The following is a 22,576-nucleotide window of genomic DNA, read 5'->3' as shown; positions in this document are numbered from 1 at the left end:
GTATATATATATATATATATTTACACGTGCACGCACACACACACAGTGGAATATTACTCAGCCATATAAAAGAATGAATAATGCCATTTGCAGCAACATGGATAGACCTAGAGATAGATTATCATACTAAGTGAAGTCAGTCAGTTAGAGAAAGACAAATATCATATGATATCACTAATATGGGGAGTCTAAAAAAAATGATACAAATGAGCCTATTTACAAAACAGAAATAGACTCACAGACATAGAAAACAATCTTATGGTTACCAAAGAGAAAAGGGAGGGAAGGGATAAATTGGGAATTTTGGATTAACAGGTACACATATATGAAATAGATAAACAGGCTCCTAGTGTTGTTCATTTTGGAACATTATAGTTATTTCCAAAATGTTCATTTTGGAAAATATAGTTATTCATAAAAATGTGATTTATGTTAACATAATAGATTTATTGTTACTTTTAAATGAATTAATCAGTATTTTTAGCCCATAAACACAAAAGCTCGGGGCTTACCTGGTGGCACAGTGATTGAGAGTCCGCCTGCCGATGCAGGGGACAAGGGTTCGTGCCCCGGTCCGGGAGGATCCCACGTGCCGCGGAGCGGCTGAACCCGTGAGCCATGGCCGCTGAGCCTGCGCGTCCGGAGCCTGTGCTCAGCAGCAGGAGAGGCCACGGCAGTGAGAGGCCCGCGTACCGCAAAACAACAAAAAAAACAAAAGCTCTCTTGGAATCTCCTTATTTTTCAAAACTATAAAGTGTTCGTGAGGCCAAAAAGCCTAAGAACTGTTGATCCCACTATCTAGGATTATCTTGCTGTTACAAGACAAGGAAAGAGTAGAGTCTTGGGACATTTGTTTGTTCACATATAGGAGAAAACCGAAGGTGGTCATCCGAGTGTTATGGTAATAGTTTGGTAAATCGCTAATTGGAAATAATCGTTTCCTAGAATTCAAGAACATGTTTAAACTCTTATTTTCTCTTACTGTCTTCTACCAAATGTCACCTTTTCATCTTTTGGTTTCTTATGATGGTTCATGTGGTTTTCCCTCTTTTCGTCTTCCTGTCTTTCTCCTATATGTTTCCTTTACTCCCACCAGACAGACCCTTCTGCCTGCCTCCCACTCATCACCCAGACTAATCCTGTCAATTTCTTTCTTCATATTCTCCCTTAGCTCATCCCATTATGTCCTTCCCTGCAAAATTGTTGTGCTTGCCACCATTGACCGTTCTTCACTGGTTATTCTTCTGTCCAGATTTCTTTTCATGCCTTCTTTGAAGGCCTAATTCAAATGCCTTCTTGTACATGACATATTTCTAGTTGTCATGAATGTCAGCTTAGTAAAAGGAAGATTTTTCTACCAAGGCCATGTAGTTGGCAAATTGTTATTAATCAAATTTTGACTCAGCAGATAACTAAGCATAGAGAGGAATGTTGTAGAAGGTATCCCATTATTGGGGCAGTCACTTATGTGACTCTGTGTCACTCTATGTCCCATGCAAAGATTGTTTACCTCATCCACAAAATGCACAAAAATAGCAAAATATGACTTTGAAAGCATAGAGTACAGGCTATATGTATTGAGTAAACAAGTTCTTGGAACTTGTAGCAACAGACCTTCTTCCCAAATGAAACCTCACTCTGAATCTGAGGTGTACAATCTCCAACACAGGTAAAAGGAGAGCTTCTCTAGTTGAAGCAGGAGTTGGGTCTCAAAAGCACATCCCTGTCCCCAACAAAACAAAACAAACAGAGGCTGTTTAAACACCGCAAAGCTTGTTTTAAGAGCCTACTCTTGATTATTGAGAAAAAGAAAAGGCACTGTAGAAATCGTTTAAGGATGGGGTGTCAGAAAATTAAGTTTTTCGTAGGTTTTTATGAGGAAAGAGAAGCACAGTGAAACCAAGAAGATAGACATGAGTATATACCTTGCTTATGACTTTATCCCTCACTGTCTCTTCAGGATGAAACTTGAAATTACGTGCTTGAGTCTAGCATGTTTGAAGCATGCTCATTTCTGGCATAAATAAGGCATTTATTGTATTCCTTAAATGTGAAACCTCTTTACCTGAAATTCTTTATTATCTGCAACCATGAGGATTTCAGATTCAGATATGTAAATTGAGGCACTTTGGGTAAAAATCTTTTAAGAAGTGGAAATTCATCATCACTGCAATATATGTAATTAATCTGGTATCCGAAAACTTGGATGGAGAGGGTAGATCTTATACCTAACTGAAGTTTAGGCTACAAAGAACATTAGTACCTGTGATTTTTGTCACCAGTAAATTTTGTTGTACATATCTTGAAGTCTTGTTTCCAATTATTACTACTGCTACATATTCTTATTTGTGCATTACAAGGAAACATATATAACTCTTAATCTCTTGTTGTAACATTCTGATCATTTTAATATAATCTATGTTCTTTTGTGTATTATGTTTATGCATTTATAAATGTTATTCTGCAGAGGGCCTTTAGGTGTTGTGAGAGTGCCAAACAAAAAAGATTAAAATGTAATTTCAAAAGAGGGAAGGAACTGGCCTTGTGGAGACTACTTATGTGTCAGACACTACTAGGCAATTTATTTAGCTTAGTTAGTTCTCAAACAGGTGTGATTATTTATTGTTCATTGTAGAAAATACCTTACCGCTGAAGAAATTAAAACTCAGCAAAGAAAGAGAATTCCCCAAAGTCATATGATCTTAGAGCTCAAGTCTGACATCAGTTAAAGCTTGTGCTCTTTATACTCTGGCATTGTGTATCATTGATATTCTCTTTATAGTGTGTTGTCTCTTAATGAAGAGGAAGAAGTGTGGGGTGTGTGTGTGTGTACATATATGACTTTTAGAGGTTTACTTCTGCCCTCATTGCCCTAACCTAATTTTGCCAATAAGGGTAAAATCTGACAAACCCCCAGGGGTGTGGTTCAAGTACATTGGAGAGGGAATACTCTTGCAGAAAAGTCTTTCTGAATAATTAAATTACTAAGCCCTTGGCTGGGAGATAAATAATTGGTTAGGAGCTGAGCAAGAGCTGTTTCAGCTGGGTCCTTATATGCAGCCTTGTGATGCTAGTGCCAGATTTTTTGATTCCCACAGGAGGCAGCCTTCTGTGCTGTGATTCTTGCCCTGCTGCTTTTCATCGTGAATGCCTGAACATTGATATCCCTGAAGGAAACTGGTATTGCAATGACTGTAAGGCAGGCAAAAAGCCACATTACAGGGAAATTGTCTGGGTAAAAGTTGGACGATACAGGTAAGTAAGCATGAAGGAGACTGGCACTTATTTCTTTTACCAGCCTCTGTTTCTTGTGCTTAACTGTTTTTTAAAAATGGTCTGATTAAACAAGGTTCACCCCCTCCCCCATTAATTTTCCATTATAGAAGAAAAAGACTTTGCTTTATGTTTTGCAATTATAGGAATAATATATGTCCTCTGTAGGAACTTTATGAATTAAAACAAACCCATAATCTCACAAACAAGGAAGAGACATCGTTAACATTTTGGCATATTTACTTGCAGACACACCAGTACATGCACCTTCAACATAATTAATTAGCCTTATCGTTCCTTGTACCCAGTTTTGTTTCTTGCTTTTTCTTTTTAAAATTATTTTTATTGGATATGGAATGTACAAAAAATATTATAACATGCTTGATTTTAAAGAAACACTTGTGTATGTACCTCCCAGTTAAAAAAAATAGTACTTTACTGGCACCTTGTACTGCATTTTATGTTTTTTATTTCTTTGCCTGGTTATATAGGTTTACCACATGTGTGTTTTGTTCTGTATGTTTTAGATCTTTATATAAAGGAATTGTTGCTGTATTTTCCTGCAGCTTGCTTTTTTCATTCACTGTTATGCTCCTGAGATGTATTATGGTTAGTGCAGTGCTCTAGCTCATTCGTACTTCACTGTTCTACAGTGTTCCTTTATATAGTCATACAGTGTGGTGTAGTTATTTATCCATTCTCACATTCACGTTTGGACTATCAATATTTTATCAGTGTTTCATGATGTACATGCATGGGAGCTTCTCTAGGCCATTCTCAGGATAGAATAGCAGGGTCAGGGTTTCCAGCTTTAATAGCTAATGCCAAATTGTCTTCCTAAAAGTCGTTGTAGTAGTTTCCTTCTCAAAGGCCAATTTGTATTTCATTGTATAGTGTTTGTCGTTCCTTTACTGTTGAACATTTAAAATTTTTCCAGGTTTTCATTCTTACAGATAATACTTCAATGGACATTATAGTCATAAAGTTTTGTTCATATCTCTAATTATTTCCTTTTATAGATTCCTTGAAGTAGAACAACAGTCTAAGGGAGTGTGTGTGTGTATATTTGAGCATGTGCGTGAGAGTGGGCATCTTCAGCCTTCTGGCACATACTGCTTGTTTCTTCTCTAGTTAGATTGTAAGAATGCTCTGGGTTGGACATTAATGTGGGTTAGAGAGACATTGCTTTTCCTCATTCCTGTCCCAAAAGTAGGATTCTTTTTCATTCCTTGCAGCCTTCTAGAGGTTTCCTTCCTTCTTTTCACCTTTCCCAGGTGGTGGCCAGCTGAGATCTGCCATCCTCGAGCTGTACCTTCCAATATTGACAAGATGAGACATGATGTGGGCGAGTTCCCTGTGCTCTTCTTTGGGTCTAATGACTATCTGTGGACTCACCAGGCCCGAGTCTTTCCCTACATGGAGGGGGATGTGAGCAGCAAGGATAAGATGGGCAAAGGAGTGGACGGTACATATAAAAAAGGTAACTTTATCTATCCTTTTTGTTTCTCAGGCCAACACAGACCTCTGTTGCCCACGTATCTGCTATCTGTTAGAATTGTATGTTTTAGAATTCATATATGCTCCGTTAGCAGCTATGTTCTGCCTTCCGGGGCAGTATGTGGCTGTGGCTACAGGATTTTACAGAGAAGTTGACCCATGTAGTTCATTAGTTTTGAACCTAACCTTTACTTAACTAGAATTTCCTTAAGGGAAGTTCCTTATCTTACCAATTCTGTTTTGTCAGTGTCTCATCAGGTGGGTACCAGAACTTTGGAACTGTTTTGTAGAATAAACACTACAGTTTGCAAGGCAAGGGCTAGAGTATCTAGCAGAGCCACATTTGTTCCAAAGAGGTGTTTGTTTGTTTGTTTAGTTTGTTGAGAAGAAATAAAATTCACCCAAAATTATAGAGCAACATAAGATGGTAAAGGCGCAAAGAGGTTTTTGTAAGCTGGCCTAACAGTGAAGGAGAGAGGGGGTATTTGAGGCCAGGAGGGGTTGACAGCATTCTCTCTGCCAATATAACGAGTAAGGGTTGCTTTGAGAATTCAATGAGATAATACAAAAATCATCCTGAAGGGCATATAGTTGGTATCCCATCAATGATAATTAGCTTCTTCCTTTAGCTGTCCTTTGAAAGGCAATACAGGTATCGCTTGTTATTTGAATATATTTGGACATTGAAGTATAAGATTTTGTTTGCATGGTGAGGTGAAGAGGGGATTTTTAAGCAAGTGAAACTTCCTGGTGAGGTGCCATAAAATTCTAAGCAGGTGAAACTTCCTGGATGGGGAATGAGAATGATGTCCATAAGGAAAAAGTTCAACAGAGGTTTTGTTGCCCTCATGTTATTTCAGGAGTCCTCACTTACCTGTTGACAGTGTGCTTTCTGTGCAGATATGCACTATCAGTACTAATACTACAGGAGTTTGGGTCTTGAGTCTTATAGTCTCAGGTGGTCAGGGACCAAATGACCACCATCTTTGCACAGAGCTGGCCACCGTCAAGGCTGGGGACGAAAGTGGAGTGTAGGCAATATCGTAAGTCTGAGCCTGCTGAAGCTCTGCAATTCTGCTCTTTCTGTACCTTGACCTTAGGCTGGCCTCTGCCTTCAAGGAACACACAGTTTTGTGGGGGAATTGGACACATACAGGTAGTCAAAATGCCATTCTTTTAGAGTGCTGTGGCAGAAGTGTGCATGGTATGCTGTGGGAGCAGACCAAGAGGAAGCAAAACAGTGCTGGGGAGCAAAGTTTGGAAGTCATGGATGGCTTCTTTCTTAAGTGATACTCTGAAGAAGAACTATAATAATGGTTACCAGTTGTTGATTGCCAAGACCCGTTCAAAGTTTGTTTTCTGCTTTAAGTCTTTGCAGCAACCCTATAAGTTAGATGCCATTATCTTTATCTTATAGATGAGGAAATTAAGGCACATAAAAATTAAATTTGGGGAATTCCCTGGTGGTCCAGTGGTTAGGGCTCCGTGCTTGCACTGCCAGGGGCCCGGGTTCAGTCCCTAGTCAGGAAACTAAGATCCTGAAAGCTGCGTGGCGTGGCCAAAAGAAAAAAAAGGTTAAATTTGTTGCACAAGGTTCCAGTGCCAGTAAGTGATAGAGAAAGGTTTCAAACTCTAGTATAGTTGGGCTCCAGAATCCAAACTCTTAACCCCTACACTGACTGTGAGGAAGTTAACAACTTAAATGTTGTAACAAAAAGACAGCCTATGTGAAAGCACACATTGAGTCGAACGTGATGAGTTAGTGACCTCCAAGTATTTGCTGTGGTTTAAGCACGGGGTTGGGGGAACACTGGACTGTTTTACTGAAAAGGTGGCTAAGTTACATGGTCAGAGCAGATTTTAGAAATCTCAATCTGACTAGAATGTCAGGACCCTAGAAAGTGAGAGGTTGTAGCCAGGAATGTCAGCGAGATGGCTGTTTTAGTAATTTCAGGCAGAGATAATGAGACTGTCACAGAGAATAGCGCATGGAGTCGAGAGGATGATGGGTACTAGATAGACATTAAGTAGATAAACTAGGTAGGACGTGCTGAATAATAGGATGAATGAAGGAGGGAACAACTCCAGGCAACATCAAGTCTGCTAGATGGTGACAAGGAAATGGAGAAAGGGGTGTGGATTAGAGGGGAGATTTTCTTTAAAGAACTGGCAGAGCTTGGGGAAAACTACAGAGAGGAAAGTGGGAAAATTTGGAATTCTTTAAAGAGTTTTTAACCTGAGTCAAGAATAATGAATTAAAATTTTAAGTGGAGAAGAATGAGATTAAGATTTTTTTCAGACTTTTCAGACACTACAATCTTTTAAACATATGAAAGTTCAGGACTTGAATGCAGGTTAGCTGCAAAGATCTATCTTTGTTTTAGGCTAATAACTGATATTTACAGAATGAGCTTTAGGAGAAGAGTAGGATAGGTGCTCTAGACAACAGGGAAGAAGGAAAGGAAAACTTCAAATTTTAATTTCTTCCAAAGGAACACAGCATGTTACCTGGACACCTAGGAGGCACATTATTTGTGGAAGCAGAAAACTCAGAACTGAGGAAAAAGACATAAAGGCAGTGACTTTGCTGAGCAGATGCAGTCTAGTTGTTGTTAGGAGATGTTATATGTGGGCTTTTTCAAATTATTTAGCTTTGTTTTTTGTTTTAAGTTTTCCTCTGACACTGGTAGTCTGTATAGTGCCATTTAATGATGGATTATGTTTTATTTTAATGCCATATATGAACACTCTGGGGACTATAACTTACTAGAAAATAGAAATCATATATATGTCTTAGATTTTTGTCTAAAACGTGAATTTTCTCCAACTTAAAAGGGGGAAAAAGCGAAATAAGTAACACTACCCAGAGATTAAGTGACTGTGCTGTATGTTTTCTTAGCTCTTCAGGAAGCTGCAGCAAGGTTTGAGGAGTTAAAGGCCCAAAAAGAGCTAAGACAGCTGCAGGAAGATCGAAAGAATGACAAGAAGCCACCGCCTTATAAACATATAAAGGTGAGAAAAGATCTCAGGAGAGACCCTGTAATAACAGCTTGCCTGCTTCCCGCTCTGTTCATGAGGAGAACTGGAAGCGCAAGCACAGTTGCTTTTAGGTAGAGGTATGAGCTTGAAAGAAGATAAGAAAAAACTGCCAGAGCACCATTTCTAGCACATTGTGTACACTTTATAAAATTAGTTGTGTGTTGATACAGTGTTGTTCCTGTTGCTTTCGAAAGTCTTTTCATAAAGTGGATTGGAATAGATTCTGTTCACGGTCAACACCTTGTGGTTTGAAAGGGAAAAAGGAGCCTTGATAAAAAATGATAAATGGCCCTGAGATAGTGTGAATAATACACATGGTAAGTCTTCTCGTAATGGCTAATAGTAAAGATATTTTAGGTGGCCAGTATGACTAGGATTCCCAAGGTCACAAGAATACATGTTAAGTGTACCTGATGCTAGTGTACCTGGTAAAACAGTCATCATCATTTCTCATCTGGGTCCAGTAGACCCTTTATATTTTTATATTGTTAAGTCATTTTTATAAATACTTTACAGAAGTAAAAATAAAGGAATAGTGAGGAAAAAACTTATTCGGAATTTTAGTAAGTATTTACTGAAACCTCTTTTCTAAAAATGTTTTAATCAAGTTAGTTTTGGTGCTCAAATATCAGACCACAAATATATATATATTTTGTCATTAGAAAAGCATTATTTGTGCACTCATTGATTTTTTTTTTTTTTTTGAGTTTCTGAAGTCTGAGATTTTCACTTAGAGATCAATTTTTAGAGTCTAGTGTGTTAAGTATGTCCCAAATATTCCATGGGACATACTTAAACTAAAAAACAATTTGTTTTTTATCTGACATTCAAATTCAGTTTGGTATCCTGGATTTTTACTTGCTAAATCTAGCAACCCTACTAAAAGTAGACTGAAAGATGTTATCTCCAGTCTTTTATACTTTCTGGAAAGATGATGTAGTACTTTGGGTAATGCAGTGCAGAAACTAAACTGTGACTGTTTCACTGTTGCATCATGTTTTTATGATTCTTTTTTATGATTTGTCTTTTTTAGCATAGTTGGCAATCATTGATGAGTAACAAAGAGTGATGATGAGTTAGTAAAGAATTATGAGATACAGGAAAAGTAAGAACACTAAAACTCCATAATAAAGATTAGATTTATAAAAGTCTAATGGACCTGCCTAGTAGTTGCAATATAGAATGAGTTTTTTTAATAAGTAAAGTTTCTTCTTGATTTTTGAAAGACCTCGGAGAAAGTGTCATAAAATATAAAATATCAATCCTTACGAATAGTTAAAACTGTTGGGAAAAAAACAAAACAAAACCTAAAATTGGGTCTAAATGGACCCTGATGGTAGAACTGAGAGTTAAATGGAGTTACTATGCATGGAGACATAACACTGAGGTGTAGTTCATCCTCAGAAAAAGGGAAAGTAATTTGTTTCCACAGTTGTAGATGTCACATATAGCAGAAGTTAGGCCCTTCAGGGTAGCCCGTCAACCGTATTGAACCTGTATATTGAGAAACCAACTAACGTCCCATACATGATCTAATCACAGAATTTAGACACCAACTTCTTTCCTCCACCTTTAAAACAAAAACGTATTTCCAGGAAAAAGATTTAGAATAGGAGTTGACAAACTATGGTCCATGGGCCAAATCTGGCCTACTATGTATGGTTGGGAAAATTTGTTTTTTACAGACTATTTCCTGACACATGAAGATTTTATAAAATTCAAATATTAGTGTCCATAATTAAAGCTTTATTGACACACAGCTATGCTTATTCATTTACATATTGTCTATTGCTGCTTTCGAGCTATAGTGGCAGAGTTGAGCAACATGCACCAGAGATCTATGGCTTGCATAAGATAAAATATTTACTGTCTGGCCCTTTACAGAAAAAGTTTGTCAATCCCTGATCTAGAGCAAGTGTAAATACTACAATTACATATCTGTGTTGTTCTTAACTTAACCATGTGTGGGGTTTTGTTTTTGCTTTATGTTGTGTTAGGCAAGAAACTTATTTGGGATTAATAACAGGTTAGATCATATGTCAAGGAGGAATGATTGAAACATACCTTTATAGAGAGAAAAGGAGTAGGATGAAACTTTTTTTGGATGGCAGTGTGTCAGTCAGGTAAAGGTATTCACCTTGAATCAGAGGTGAATATTCAGATGCCTTATGTAGGACCTGTAGTCTCAGGTGATTGAGCTCAGCCCTTGTTTATGCCTTAGAATTTGCCTTACTCAGTAGGTTTGTGACTTCCAGTTGCATATGGTGAGGGTGTTCCTCCATTAACAAGTTAATACTGTTTATCAGTATTTTAAAGAAGCTGGGAAGAGATCTGGCAGTGAGACTTACGTCATTTTAAGTTGTTCTGGAGAACGTTTGAGGGCAGTATACTTCTACAAACAGATTATTCCCCACAACAGTCTTACAAGTAAAAGTGACTTGTCAAAATCATGCAGTTCCTGAGGAGTCAAATTTTATGTATAGGATGGGTTTTTGAAGACTCATGGTTTGACTGTTCCCACTGAAATAATATCAAGTAGGGGAGACTCATTTTTATTTTATTTTATTGAAGTATAGTTGATTTACAATGTTGTGTTAATTTCTGCCATACAGCAAAATGAGTCAGTTATACACATATATATATTCTTTTTAATTATGGTTTTATCACAGGATATTGAATACAGTTCCCTGTGCCATACAGTAGGACCTTGTTATTATCCACTCTATATATAATAGTTTGCATCTGCTAACCCCAAACTCCCACTCCCCAGCGCCCCCCACATACTCCCTCCCTCCCTCCCTCCCTCCCTCTCTCCCTCTCTCTCTCTCCCTCTCCCTCTCCCTCTCCCTCCCTCCTTCCCTCTCCCTCCCCATCTCTCTCCCTCTCTCTCTCCCCCTCTCCCTCCCTCCCCAATTAGGGGAGACCATTCTTATAGTGCACAAATCCATCTCTGTTGTGGAACATCTATTTTTTTTTTCTCCACATTGTTGTTAGTATTTGTGAAAATTCTAATGGCTTCAGAATCACAGAAATTGTTTGACCTCTATGTTTTACCACACTGGATTTTCACGGTGGTTTTCAGTACTAGCACCACTAAAAATGAATGCCTGGGTGACATTGCTATAGTCTGTTAAAAAGATTTCAAGTTATGATAGTCAATAGTAAAATACATCTTCACAAACAGGACTCTGATTGCTCAGAGACCTTTTCATGTTAAATATCAGTTGAGAATGGTGATTTTTTTTTTTTAATGTAGCAGCTAAAGTGGCGCCACCATGTGGCAATAGCAGAAACTCATTTTACAATTTACTTGGCTTACCAGCCTTGAAATTATGACTTTTTTTAAGAGATGAATTTTTAAAATTTGTGGTATTTACATTTTGCGTATCAAGTGAGGCTTTATTTTTATGTCAAATTGCCTAAATCTTTATTTCCTCCAGGGTTTTTTTTTTTTTTTTTGCGGTACGCGGGCCTCTCACTGTTGTGGCCTCTCCCGTTGCGGAGCACAGGCTCCAGACGCGCAGGCTCAGCGGCCATGGCTCACGGGCCCAGCCGCTCCGCGGCATGTGGGATCTTCCCGGACTGGGGCACGAGCCTGTGTCCCCTGCATCGGCAGGCGGACTCTCAACCACTGCGCCACCAGGGGAGCCCCAGGTTTTTTTTTTTTTGGTTTTTGTTTTTTTGCTGTACGCGGGCCTCTCACTGTTGTGGCCTCTCCTGTTGTGGAGCACAGGCCCCGGACACACAGGCTCAGCGGCCCTGGCTCACGGGCCTAGCCGCTCCACAGCATGTGGGATCTTCCCGGACCGGGGCACAAACCCGTGTCCCCTGCATCAGCAGGCGAACTCTCAACCACTGCGCCACCAGGGAAGCCCTCCTCCAGTTTTTTAATTGTGGTAAAATACAGATAACATAAAAATTTTGATCTTAACCATATTTAAGTATACAGTTCAGTGGTATTAAATGCATTCATAACGTTTTGCAACCGTTGCCACCATCCATCTTTAGAACTCTTTACATTTTGTAAAACTGAAATCTATGCCCCAATAAACAGTAGCTTCCCATTTTCCCCTCCTCTCAGCCCCTGGCAACTATTATTCTGCTTTCTGTCTCTTTGTATCTAAGTAGAATCAGTATTTGTCTGTTTTGACTGGCTTATTTCATTTAACATAATATCCTCCGGGTTCATCCATGTTGTATATCGTGTGTCAAAATTTCCTTCCTTTTTAGGCTGAATGAGATTCCATTATTTTTACCACATTTTGCTTAAATTCGTCGGTGGACACTTGTGTTGTTGCCACATTTAAGTTATTGTGAATAATTCTGCTAAATCTTGATAATTCAGAATCATGTAAAATGTGGCATGTGACTTTAAAGGAAAGAAATCTGCCTTTCACAGGTCCTAAATTGTCTTGTGTTGACTTGCCTGCTATACTATAGTATGTGTTTCTACTCCAGGTGAACCGTCCTATTGGCAGGGTACAGATCTTCACTGCAGACTTGTCTGAAATTCCCCGTTGCAACTGTAAAGCTACTGATGAGAACCCCTGTGGGATAGACTCCGAGTGCATCAACCGCATGCTGCTCTATGAGTGTCACCCCACAGTATGTCCTGCTGGAGGGCGCTGCCAAAACCAGTGCTTTACTAAGCGCCAGTATCCAGAGGTTGAAATTTTTCGCACATTACAGAGGGGCTGGGGTCTCCGGACAAAAACAGATATCAAAAAGGTGAAGAAACCTATTCTTAATTTTCAGATTTTTTTTCTTTGCAGTTGCTTAATATGAGTAATTGTTCTTGATGAATATGATAAAATTGATCATGGAGGAAAATAATATTGTGTGAGGATTAACCTTATTTTTATGTCTTGCCAATCCTTCCAGAAATTAGAGGCTTGAAAATAGATGGTCTCCTTTATTTCTAAAGTTCAAGTATTGATCATGTTCACTATGTATGAGGATGATAAAAATGAGGGAAATTCATAGAGATACTGTGGCCTTGTTTGCTCGTTTGCGGAAATCCTGGAACCTGTAGTTAGGATAGTGAGAGCATGATACAGAGGTGTTAATCACCAACTAATAAAATAAAATCTATTTTTACTGAGAGAAAAATAGGTTTGGGTTCATGGAACATGCAGGAGAAAAGGATTAGGTCTTCTCTAATGAAAATGCAGTAACATCTTCAACTTGAAACTTGGAAGGACCTGCAGGTTTCTAATAAATAGATGGTATTGTACAGTCTTTGAGTGGAATAAATTATATTTGACATTTTAATAGAATAAACCTTACTCTGGTTATACCTTCTGAAGAATTTTATTGAAGTTTGTTTCTAGGAAAGGAAGTGAATATGGGGTGGTCTATTTTAGTCATTTGCTAAGGAACTATTATATATTGCCTGTGTGTCAGGCATGTTGCTGTGTGATGCAGTGCTCAGTAAGAGAGACATGGTCCATGCTTTCATACAGTTTACATTCTAGATGCGGAGAGACATTGAACAAGTAATCACCCAATGTGGAAACACAAAGGGTTCTGGAGGCATGTGGCAAAGGGCCTGAAACTAGCTTGTCTCTGAGAATTTTAATTTTGTTGTTGTTGTTGTTGCGCTGTCTTAGTTGCAGCAGGCAGGCTCCTTAGTTGCAGCTCAAGGGCTCCTTAGTTGTGTCACATGGGCTCCTTAGTTGTGGCATGTGAACTCTTAGTTGCGGCATGCATGTGGGATCTAGTTCCCTGACCAGGGATCGAACCCGGGCCCCCTGCATTGGGAGTGTGGAGTCTTAACCACTGCACCACCAGGGAAGTCCCTGAGAATGTTTTAAATTGAGGCTTGAAACATAAGTAATTGTTGGCTTAGGCTGGTTGAGTGTTCAAGCATTTCAGGTAGAGGGGACAGCATGAGAGAAAGCCAGTATGACTATTGTATAGTGAGTCAGGAGGACAGTGATGTGAAATGTGGAAGGGCAGTAGGCAGGGCATGCTCCAAGGAAAAAGAGGATAGTTTAGTGAAATTGACTTTTAGGTTCTTGGACAGGTAAAGGGATCAACTATCCATATCACCATTATGGTGGAGATTTAGTTTACTTACTTTCATTTTGGTTGATCTTAAGGTGTATCCCAAGTTTTCTGCTGTTGGCTGTGGTAGGAGTGGGGAGATGGTTCATATTTTCAAATAGTTGAAGAATCATATTTATATTATGTGGTTTCTTGAATAAACCTTTGTTAAAGTGACTAGTTAAATGTGCATGAATTGCTTTGGAGAATCTGTTGTTTTCATTAATTTTTAAAAATAAGGTATACCTGTGAACACAGTTATGCTTTTTGTCACTTAAGTCAAGAGCTATTTCTTGTTCCAGGGTGAATTTGTCAATGAATATGTGGGTGAGCTAATAGATGAAGAAGAGTGCAGAGCTCGAATCCGTTATGCCCAAGAACACGATATCACTAATTTCTATATGCTCACTTTAGACAAAGTAAGTAATGAAAAGTGTTATTTCCACTGTTACAAGATTGTGAATTAGTGTTGTCCCAGCTATAGTGTTCATAGGCATGTCATACACTGTCCAAAACAGTGTCTTTCCCCCATATTCATAGGGATTGCTTGATCAGGGTCCTGGAGTTAGGTAAGGTTGCTCATTTCTAGCTGTACATCCATGGCAAAAGGCAATACAGCTGCTTTTAGCATTATTTTTCAGTGTCCAACGTAAGTGATTATGTCTTTTAGTGTTTTTCCTGTAAGATTAAAACTTGAAGCCAGAAAAATAAATAATAATTCTTTTATTTTACAGATTGAGACACTGATTTGTTCGTATTTAATTAGTGCATTGAGAAGGTCATATAAATTGACTATAGAACTCAGCTTACAAACCCAAGTCAGCTCTCCAATTATTGGAATTTCTGATGAGTTACATGTCACTGGTGTCTAGAATTATATTTGGGATTTCTTTTTTTGTATGTGTGTGTTTCCAACATGTTTTATTTATTTATTTTAATTTTTTTTTTAAATATTTTATAGAAGTATATTTCGTTTACAATGTTGTATTAATTTCTGCTGTATAGCAAAGTGATTCAGTTATACATATTCTTTTGCATTATGGTTTATCACTGGATATTGAATATAGTTCCCTGTGCTATACAGTAGGACCTTGTTGTTTATGGGATTTGTTTCTAATTCCAGCATCCTAATGTGTTTCGTTTCTGTGTATACTGAGATTCCTCTTTGTACCTGAGTATTACGTTCTGCTAGGTTCCTCTCCCCCAGCCTCCTTTAACTTTTATAATAGACCTTTCTTGGTGTGAAACTTTGTATTTACCGAGTTGTACTTTTATGGATTGTGAGATTCTCACCTCAAGATACTCTTGATCTTCATTCGGGATGGGGTCTTGATGTCATCATTAAAATCTTAGGTGATTTCTGATGTGTAGCCAGGGTTCAGGACTACCTAATTTAGAGAATGGAACAAGCTACTATTTCTAGGATGGTGGTCCTCAAACTTTAGCATATATCATAATCACCTAGTGGGCTTAACACAGATTGCTGGGCCTCAGAGTTTCTGCTTTAGTATATCTGGAGTGCAACCCAAGAATTTGCATTTCTAATGGATTCCGAGGTGGTGATACTAGTGCTGGTCAAGGGACTACACTCTGAGACCACCCCTCTGGAAGAATCAAACTTTACAAATAGAAACTCTAGCTTATTTATTATCACTCTAATTTTAATCAATAATAGTAGAGGTCTGCTGAACAACATCTCTTGGAATTCTAGGATCGTATTATTGATGCTGGTCCCAAAGGAAACTATGCTCGATTCATGAATCATTGCTGCCAGCCCAACTGTGAAACACAGAAGTGGTCTGTGAATGGAGATACCCGTGTTGGCCTTTTTGCCTTGAGTGACATTAAAGCAGGTAAGAATCATTTAAGGATTCTGGAGCTAGGAATGGGATTTCAGTTTTTATTATCTAAAAATCCCATATGTTCTATAATCCAAAATGAGGTTGCAAATTCCCAAGGATACATAAAAGACTTTCCAGGTGGTACTTAGCATGTACCAGGTATTTTTTTTGTTGGTGGTGGTATGGTAAAATACATGTTACATAAAATTTACCATTTCAGCCATTTTTAAGTGTACGGTTCAGTGGCATTAAGTCCATTCACATTGTTGTTCAACCATCACCACCATCTATCTCCAGAACTTTTTATCTTCTCCAACTGAAGATACCCATTAAACCAATAACTCCCTCATTTCCCCCCTCCCCGAGCCCCGGGCAACCACCATTTTATCTTCTGTCTCTGTGATTTTTTTAGCTACTCTGGGAATCTCATGCAAGTGCAGTCATACAATATTTATTTTGTTGTGGCTAGCTCATTTTTACTTAGCATGATGTCTTCAAGGTTTGGGCATGGATGTTTGGGTTTTTTTTGTTTTTTTCTGGCCGTGCCACACGGCTTGTGGGATCTTAGTTCCCCGACCAGGGATTGAACCAGGGGCCACCACAGTGAAAGCACCAAGTCCTAACCACTGGACCACCAGGAAATTTCCTGGATGGTTTTAAAGGAATAAATTTCCAGACCTTTTCCATAGCTTTTATATGAACTCCTTAAAAATTGGTCTGCCTTAAGACTTTCCCTGGTGGCACAGTGGTTAAGGATTCGCCTGCCAATGCAGGGAACACGGGTTCGATCCCTGGTCCGGGAAGATCCCACATGCCGCGGAGCAACTAGGCCCGTGTGTCACAACTACTGAACCCGCGTGCCACAACTACTGAAGCCCGCGTGCCTACAGCCTGTTCTCCGCAACAAGAGAAGCCACCGCAATGAGAAGCCCGTGCACTGCAACGAAGAGTAGCCCCCGCTTGCCGCACCTAGAGGAGGCCTGTGCACAGCAATGAAGACCCCATGCAGCCAGAAATAAATAAATTTATTTTAAAAAAAAATTGGTCTGCCTTAGAAAGTGTTAGCAGTCCAGGTCTCCTTTTACAGTTGCCCTTCATCCACTTTATAAACCAAATATCCACCTCTTGCCCATCTGAATTTTATGGTTTATGAGCCCAAGGCTAAGAAAAACAAAAACCCTCACCTCTTGGGTCTCAAAGAACTGGACATTTGGAGAATGCACAGCTATGTTGTGGCCTGCCTAGATGCCTATTACGTCTCTGAGAATTCAGAGTGTAGAAGTGAGGTAGTTGTAATCAGCACAATATTAAGATGTTTATTTGAATTGAAAGTAAACCTGATAGGGCTAAGAGGTTTGAAAGTAAAGTTATATGATGGATATTTTCCATCAATTAAAGGAGCTTAAAATTTAGTGTCAAGGTTTTGATGAAAAAGTTGTAAGCATATCGTATATACATATACATATGACACCCTCTAAATTGCATGATTTTTAAAAATATTTAGACTTGTATAAGTTTGAATGTATGAGGATGTATATAATTTTTCAAAATAAGTTTTGCAGGAGTACTAGCAAAGCATTTTTAGGATCACTCTCCTAACTCAAAATGAGATCAGACTGGCCTGGGTAGTTTGTAATTGACAGTACCGTAGTCCAATGACTTTCAAAGCAGAAATCCCATATGAGCATTCTGCTTTGCCCAGTCAGTGTCGTTTACCTCAGCAAACACTAATCAAGATAAAGTAATTAAAGAGCAATTTTGTCAGCTTTTTGTCTGTTGCCTTTTCTTTTTTTCAATCTGTGAATAACACCCAACATCCCCTGTCCCCCCCCCCCCCAATATATCTGTTTCTCTATAATTTAATTATACTGCTGCCCAGGAGTCTTTTAGGCTCTTTAGAATTTTAAAGGCTCTGACAGTTTTCATATTTTAAAAGTTGAGCCACTGTTTTGCATTGCTTCACATAAAGTGTTTAATGATGAAAGTAACAATGCTTGAGCATCACTGTGCACTGTGCTCTATTGGAGTAAATGATAGTGATTTTTAAAATCAGTAAGTTGTATCAAATTTTTGGAATGGATGGCTTCAGAGTAAATTGGGTAGATTTCTGCTTTGTAACAGGAATTATCAAGTGAGTGTGTAAGAGCTACCATTTTTCCAATTCCAGACACTGTTCCAAGCATATTGTCTCATTTAATCCTTACAAAAGTACTGTAAAGTATTTGGTAGCATTATCTATGTTACTTGGATTCTTGGATCTGATATATCTCTCATTCTTTTCTCCATTTTTCTCTCTAACCACACTGGGGGAGGGAGGGACAGTGTTCCTCTGTATTAATTACTCAAATGCTAGCCATGTGACTTCAGTTCTTATCTCTGTCCTGACTGCTTTTAGTACCACACTTCTACTTTGAACTTTAGTCTGTGTCCGTGGGGATGGCCTCTTCTACCATGTCTAGCCACAAATTTCTCTTCTCCCATATTCATTCAGCTCAGGTAGAATGGTGTGGGAATTGACAGACCTTATTTTTGTCCTCCCAGTCTGCAAGGGTGGGATGGGGGAATTGAGACAGAATGTGCTCATTGCCATGCAGAGTGCCCATAGGAGCTTCAGCCTTACGAATGGAATCAGAACTTTAAGCTTGCTCTCCTCCTTACACATCCAACCTCATGGGCTCTTCACATACCTGTTACTTTCTGTCTTCAATGTGTCATACTCACTCCTTGTTTATCTCTTCTCCAGTGCCATTTGCCATCCCCCAGATTGCAGATTATTGTATTTTGGACTGTTTTCTAGAATGGCTTTCCTGTATGCACACTGATGATACCTTCTGATTTATCTCCTTGTGTGGTTTTGTTTACATAGTGGATGCTGAGTGAGCAGCAAGTTATGCCAAGTATGTGGTTGAGTTGCACTGTAAGCACATTAAATATATGAAAATTCAGCTATATTTTTAAATAAGACTAGTGTGAATAGAATTACCCATCATTCAGTACAATAAGTTCACAGTGGGGAGGGGAGATGTGACCCTGCTGTTACCTTGGTCAGTCTTGGTTCCTACAGGCTCCTCACAATGTGAGCCTCTTACCAGGCCACAAGTGATTCTAGCATTTGTACCATATGAACTCCTAAATATAAGCCAGCTGCTTTATAATTTGCTCAACCAAATTAAAAAATAATTGTTTCCAATATTAGATGAAAAACTGTATATATTAATTAGTCTCACTGATAGAAGATTTGTCATTCTGCAAAGGGAAATCTTCCTAAATGTTGACAATTTTGACTGAACAATTATCACTTTGTACATTAACGGTAAGCCATGACCCCCACCCAGAGATAACCTCTTTGTATGTCTGTATAAAATTCTTCTATTTGTTAGGCTTTCCCTAACATGCTTTGAGTTTGAATGTGTGATTTATTTGCTCTCAGTTTTGATGAAATGCACTTGTGACAGAAAGGGGACTTTTTATACCTTAAATTTGTACATCTCCTATTAAAGTTTACAAATTTCTGCTATGTACATTATGTCATTCTCAGTAAGCTTGTGAGATTGTTATCTGCATTTAATAAATGGACTCTTCGGCTCAAATAAGCCAGCCAGATTGTGGTGTAACTGGGATGTATAGCCAGGGCTTAGGTCTTGTGGTCTAGAGTTCTCTGGTATTATTCTGTATTGACATGTCTCTCTCCCTTGAGTGCTGCCTGGTAAGATGTACTCACCTTGGCACAGATGACAGGTTTCCTTCATACTTGCTTTCCCAGTGCCTGGCACATCAGTGCACAATAAATTGCTGTTTGTCTGTTTTTGGTAATGAATTAATATATTTTGAATCTGAATGGTTAGAAAAAAATAAAAAACAATTTGGGATTAACACATCTATAGTAAAAGTTATTTTAAATATTACTTGTTGGGACTTCCCTGGAGGTCCAGTGGTTAAGACTTCGCCTTCCAGTGCAAGGGGTGCATGTTCGATCCCTGGTCGGGGAGCTAAGATCCCACATGCCTCGCAGCCAGGAAACCAAAATGTAAAATGGAAGCAATATTATAACAAATTCAATAAAGACTTTAAAAATGGTCCACATCAAAAAAATCTTAAAAAAAAATTATTTGTTAAGTCATATAAGTTTTTCTGTTATTAAGTTATATTAGCTCATTAATAATGTTATATGATTAGGATTTATTAGTATGTTAATAATACAGTGTGATTAGAGTTAATCCTTTTAATCCTCTTTTAAAAATTAATCTGTTCTCTTGGAAGTCTGCCTTTTGTGATTAATAGAGAAATAATGTAATTAAAGCCATAGATATTAATATTTTCATGGTCTTTTATGCAGGCACTGAACTTACCTTCAACTACAACCTAGAATGTCTTGGGAATGGAAAGACTGTTTGCAAATGTGGAGCTCCGAACTGCAGTGGCTTTTTGGGTGTAAGGCCAAAGGTACCTTTTAAACGTAAAGCTGTAAAATAGGAACCTGTAGATTACTTCCCATGTCTTTTATTGGTCTTAGTTGATCTTACATTTCCTAAGAAAGATTCTCAGTCTCTGTCTCTCTTTTTGCCTTTTTAAAGATATCAAAGAATCTGATATTGAATTTAAGATTCTAAATGTACTATAAGACTGTAGATAAACATAGGACTTTTTTTTTTTTTTTTAAGGACCCTTAATCTTAACCATGTACCAGTATAAACTTTGTTGTATCTTACTTCCTGGTTTTTTATGTGTACTTTAACTGAATTATAATTCTATAACTGTTAAGAATTGTTTATAATTCTTAAATATTATACATTTTTTCCTTGCTGTTACATAATTTTCATAACCCTCATTTTTAGTGACTGTTTAAATTTTTATATAATGGATGAACCATAATAGATGAACATCTGGATGCTTCCAGATTTCTCTGTCGTAAGTAACAGCATGCTGAAAATTGAAATTTAATTTTGATGCAAAGTAGACTACACCGTGACTCCAATTGGGTATTTCCCATTATGCTTGTTTGATTGTGAAGTCAACATTAAGAACTGAAAAATGCAAATTAGCATGGAAACCACTAGCTAAAGAGGGTAATCATTTTGAGCTATAATAAATGAAGAACACCCAGTGATTATTCTTTTATTTATTAAATAAGAAAATTTATATTGGATTTTGTATTTTGTTTAGTTAGTTGGTTAAATGGTCTTGTTCCTTAAGATGTGCGGTTGACTTAGTCCCTATAAATTAAAATAGTAACAGAGTTTAATGGTGTTAGGTGCACTAGGGATGTCAGTTTCTATATCTTTAGGGTCTGTGTAGCATTTCACACATGAATCAGTGAAAGGGAAATTCGGGAGCAGAAGTTTAGAAATGGGAGGAGATCACTGTGGGCTGGCAATAAATTGGATTGGTCCTGGATGTTCCTAGGCCGAGATAAATAATGCGATGAAAACCATGCATTTTGATGACCAAGTGTGGTCTGCAGGGAGCACAGAGTAGACCTGCGGGCTGCACCAGGATCTATCTTGCGGAGTGGTGGACATGAACCTAAACTGACTTAGGTAAAGATGCATAGCTTGTCAAGAGCAAGGGCCACAAATTAGTTTTCTGTGTCTTCCTAGCACATGGCTCATACTAAGTGCTCAGTGAAGGTTTGTTGAATAAGTTAAGAAATGTGTGTGACACACACACCCAGAGAAGTCTTCCTTAGTTTTTGAAATTAGACAAACATAAGAATAAAAATAAAACTTACTGTTAAAGGATGACCTTTAATACCAGTCTTGTGTGTCAACAGAAAGCACATTTCTCTCTTAATTCGCTCAAGTGGTAGGAGTAGTTGATACCAGATAAAATTCGTGCTACCATTTATTGGGTACCTATGATATGCCCAGTGCTTTTCCTGCATTTTCTCTTAACTTCATAGTAGTCTATGAGGACTGTGTCTTCCTAGCGGAGAGTCTGAAGCTCAGAGAGGATAGTTAACCTGGTCAAGATCATACAACTAATGTGTCAACAATATTTGACCTCTAGAATCAACCCATTGCCACAGAGGAAAAGTCAAAGAAATTCAAGAAGAAGCAACAGGGGAAGCGCAGGACCCAGGGTGAAATCACAAAGGAGCGAGAGGATGAGTGTTTCAGCTGTGGGGATGCTGGCCAGCTCGTCTCCTGTAAGAAGCCAGGCTGCCCCAAAGTTTACCATGCAGACTGTCTCAATCTAACCAAGCGACCAGCAGGTTGGTGCCAAAATCCATTTAGAGTTCTCCTTGTTCTCTGTCAGAATTCTCAGAGCCCTTTGGTCTTCCCATGCATAGTGTTGAGAGGTGTCAAAATAAATGACAACAAAGGCTTAGAATTCTAGGTTATAGAGAAGGGAACAGAAACTCACTCGCTCTGTCAAGCATTTTATGTTATTTTATCCTCCCAGCAACCCATAGAGAGGGGTGGGAGTGAGAGGAGTTTGTCCCCAAATTAGGTTTCTTTCAATATGTGGTTGCCAGGGTAATGAAATAATAGAAACTAAGGTAGTGTAGGGGCAAGGCCATAACACTGACCCCAGTGCCAGGAAATGGAAATGGGGAATTGTTTCAGAAGCAATTACTCAGGGCCGTAGCTGGCACAGGTTGTGATAGAACTGATCTTGCCTATGAGCCAGGAGTGAGCTCTAGCATAGTTTACTTGGAAGGAGCTGGGATGGAACACTGTCCATGGCAGAGATTCGGGTATCATGAAATGAGGGTAAAAGAGAGCAGCTTGGGTTGGCTTTGGGTCTTTCCTGCTGATTCTGTGTGGACAACACAGGTAAAGTTTGTGCTAGTTTCCAGACTTAACATTGAGCAAAGGTAAATCTGCTTCCATTTTTCACCTTTGTGTATCTGCTCCCTGTTCCTAGTAATGACCAAATAA

General features: G+C 38.6%; 1 protein-coding gene across 6 annotated transcripts in view; it reads left to right on the top strand.

Moving 5' to 3' along the window:
• NSD1 (nuclear receptor binding SET domain protein 1) overlaps positions 1–22,576 on the top strand; it is a 135,695-nt gene that overhangs the window by 106,264 nt on the left and 6,855 nt on the right. For all 6 annotated transcript variants that reach the window (XM_032628023.1, XM_032628020.1, XM_032628019.1 and 3 more), the window contains 8 exons: positions 3,099–3,255; positions 4,548–4,753; positions 7,670–7,782; positions 12,268–12,537; positions 14,157–14,273; positions 15,566–15,707; positions 20,032–20,138; positions 21,702–21,906. In XM_032628023.1, the coding sequence (XP_032483914.1) occupies positions 3,099–3,255; positions 4,548–4,753; positions 7,670–7,782; positions 12,268–12,537; positions 14,157–14,273; positions 15,566–15,707; positions 20,032–20,138; positions 21,702–21,906 (1,317 nt within the window). The remainder of the gene's footprint in view (positions 1–3,098; positions 3,256–4,547; positions 4,754–7,669; positions 7,783–12,267; positions 12,538–14,156; positions 14,274–15,565; positions 15,708–20,031; positions 20,139–21,701; positions 21,907–22,576) is intronic.

Source organism: Phocoena sinus, chromosome 3 (assembly GCF_008692025.1).
Source record: "Phocoena sinus isolate mPhoSin1 chromosome 3, mPhoSin1.pri, whole genome shotgun sequence".
Taxonomy (NCBI): domain Eukaryota; kingdom Metazoa; phylum Chordata; class Mammalia; order Artiodactyla; family Phocoenidae; genus Phocoena; species Phocoena sinus.
The sequence above is the reverse complement of the archived record's forward strand: the minus strand, read 5'-3'. Positions and strand labels throughout refer to the sequence as shown.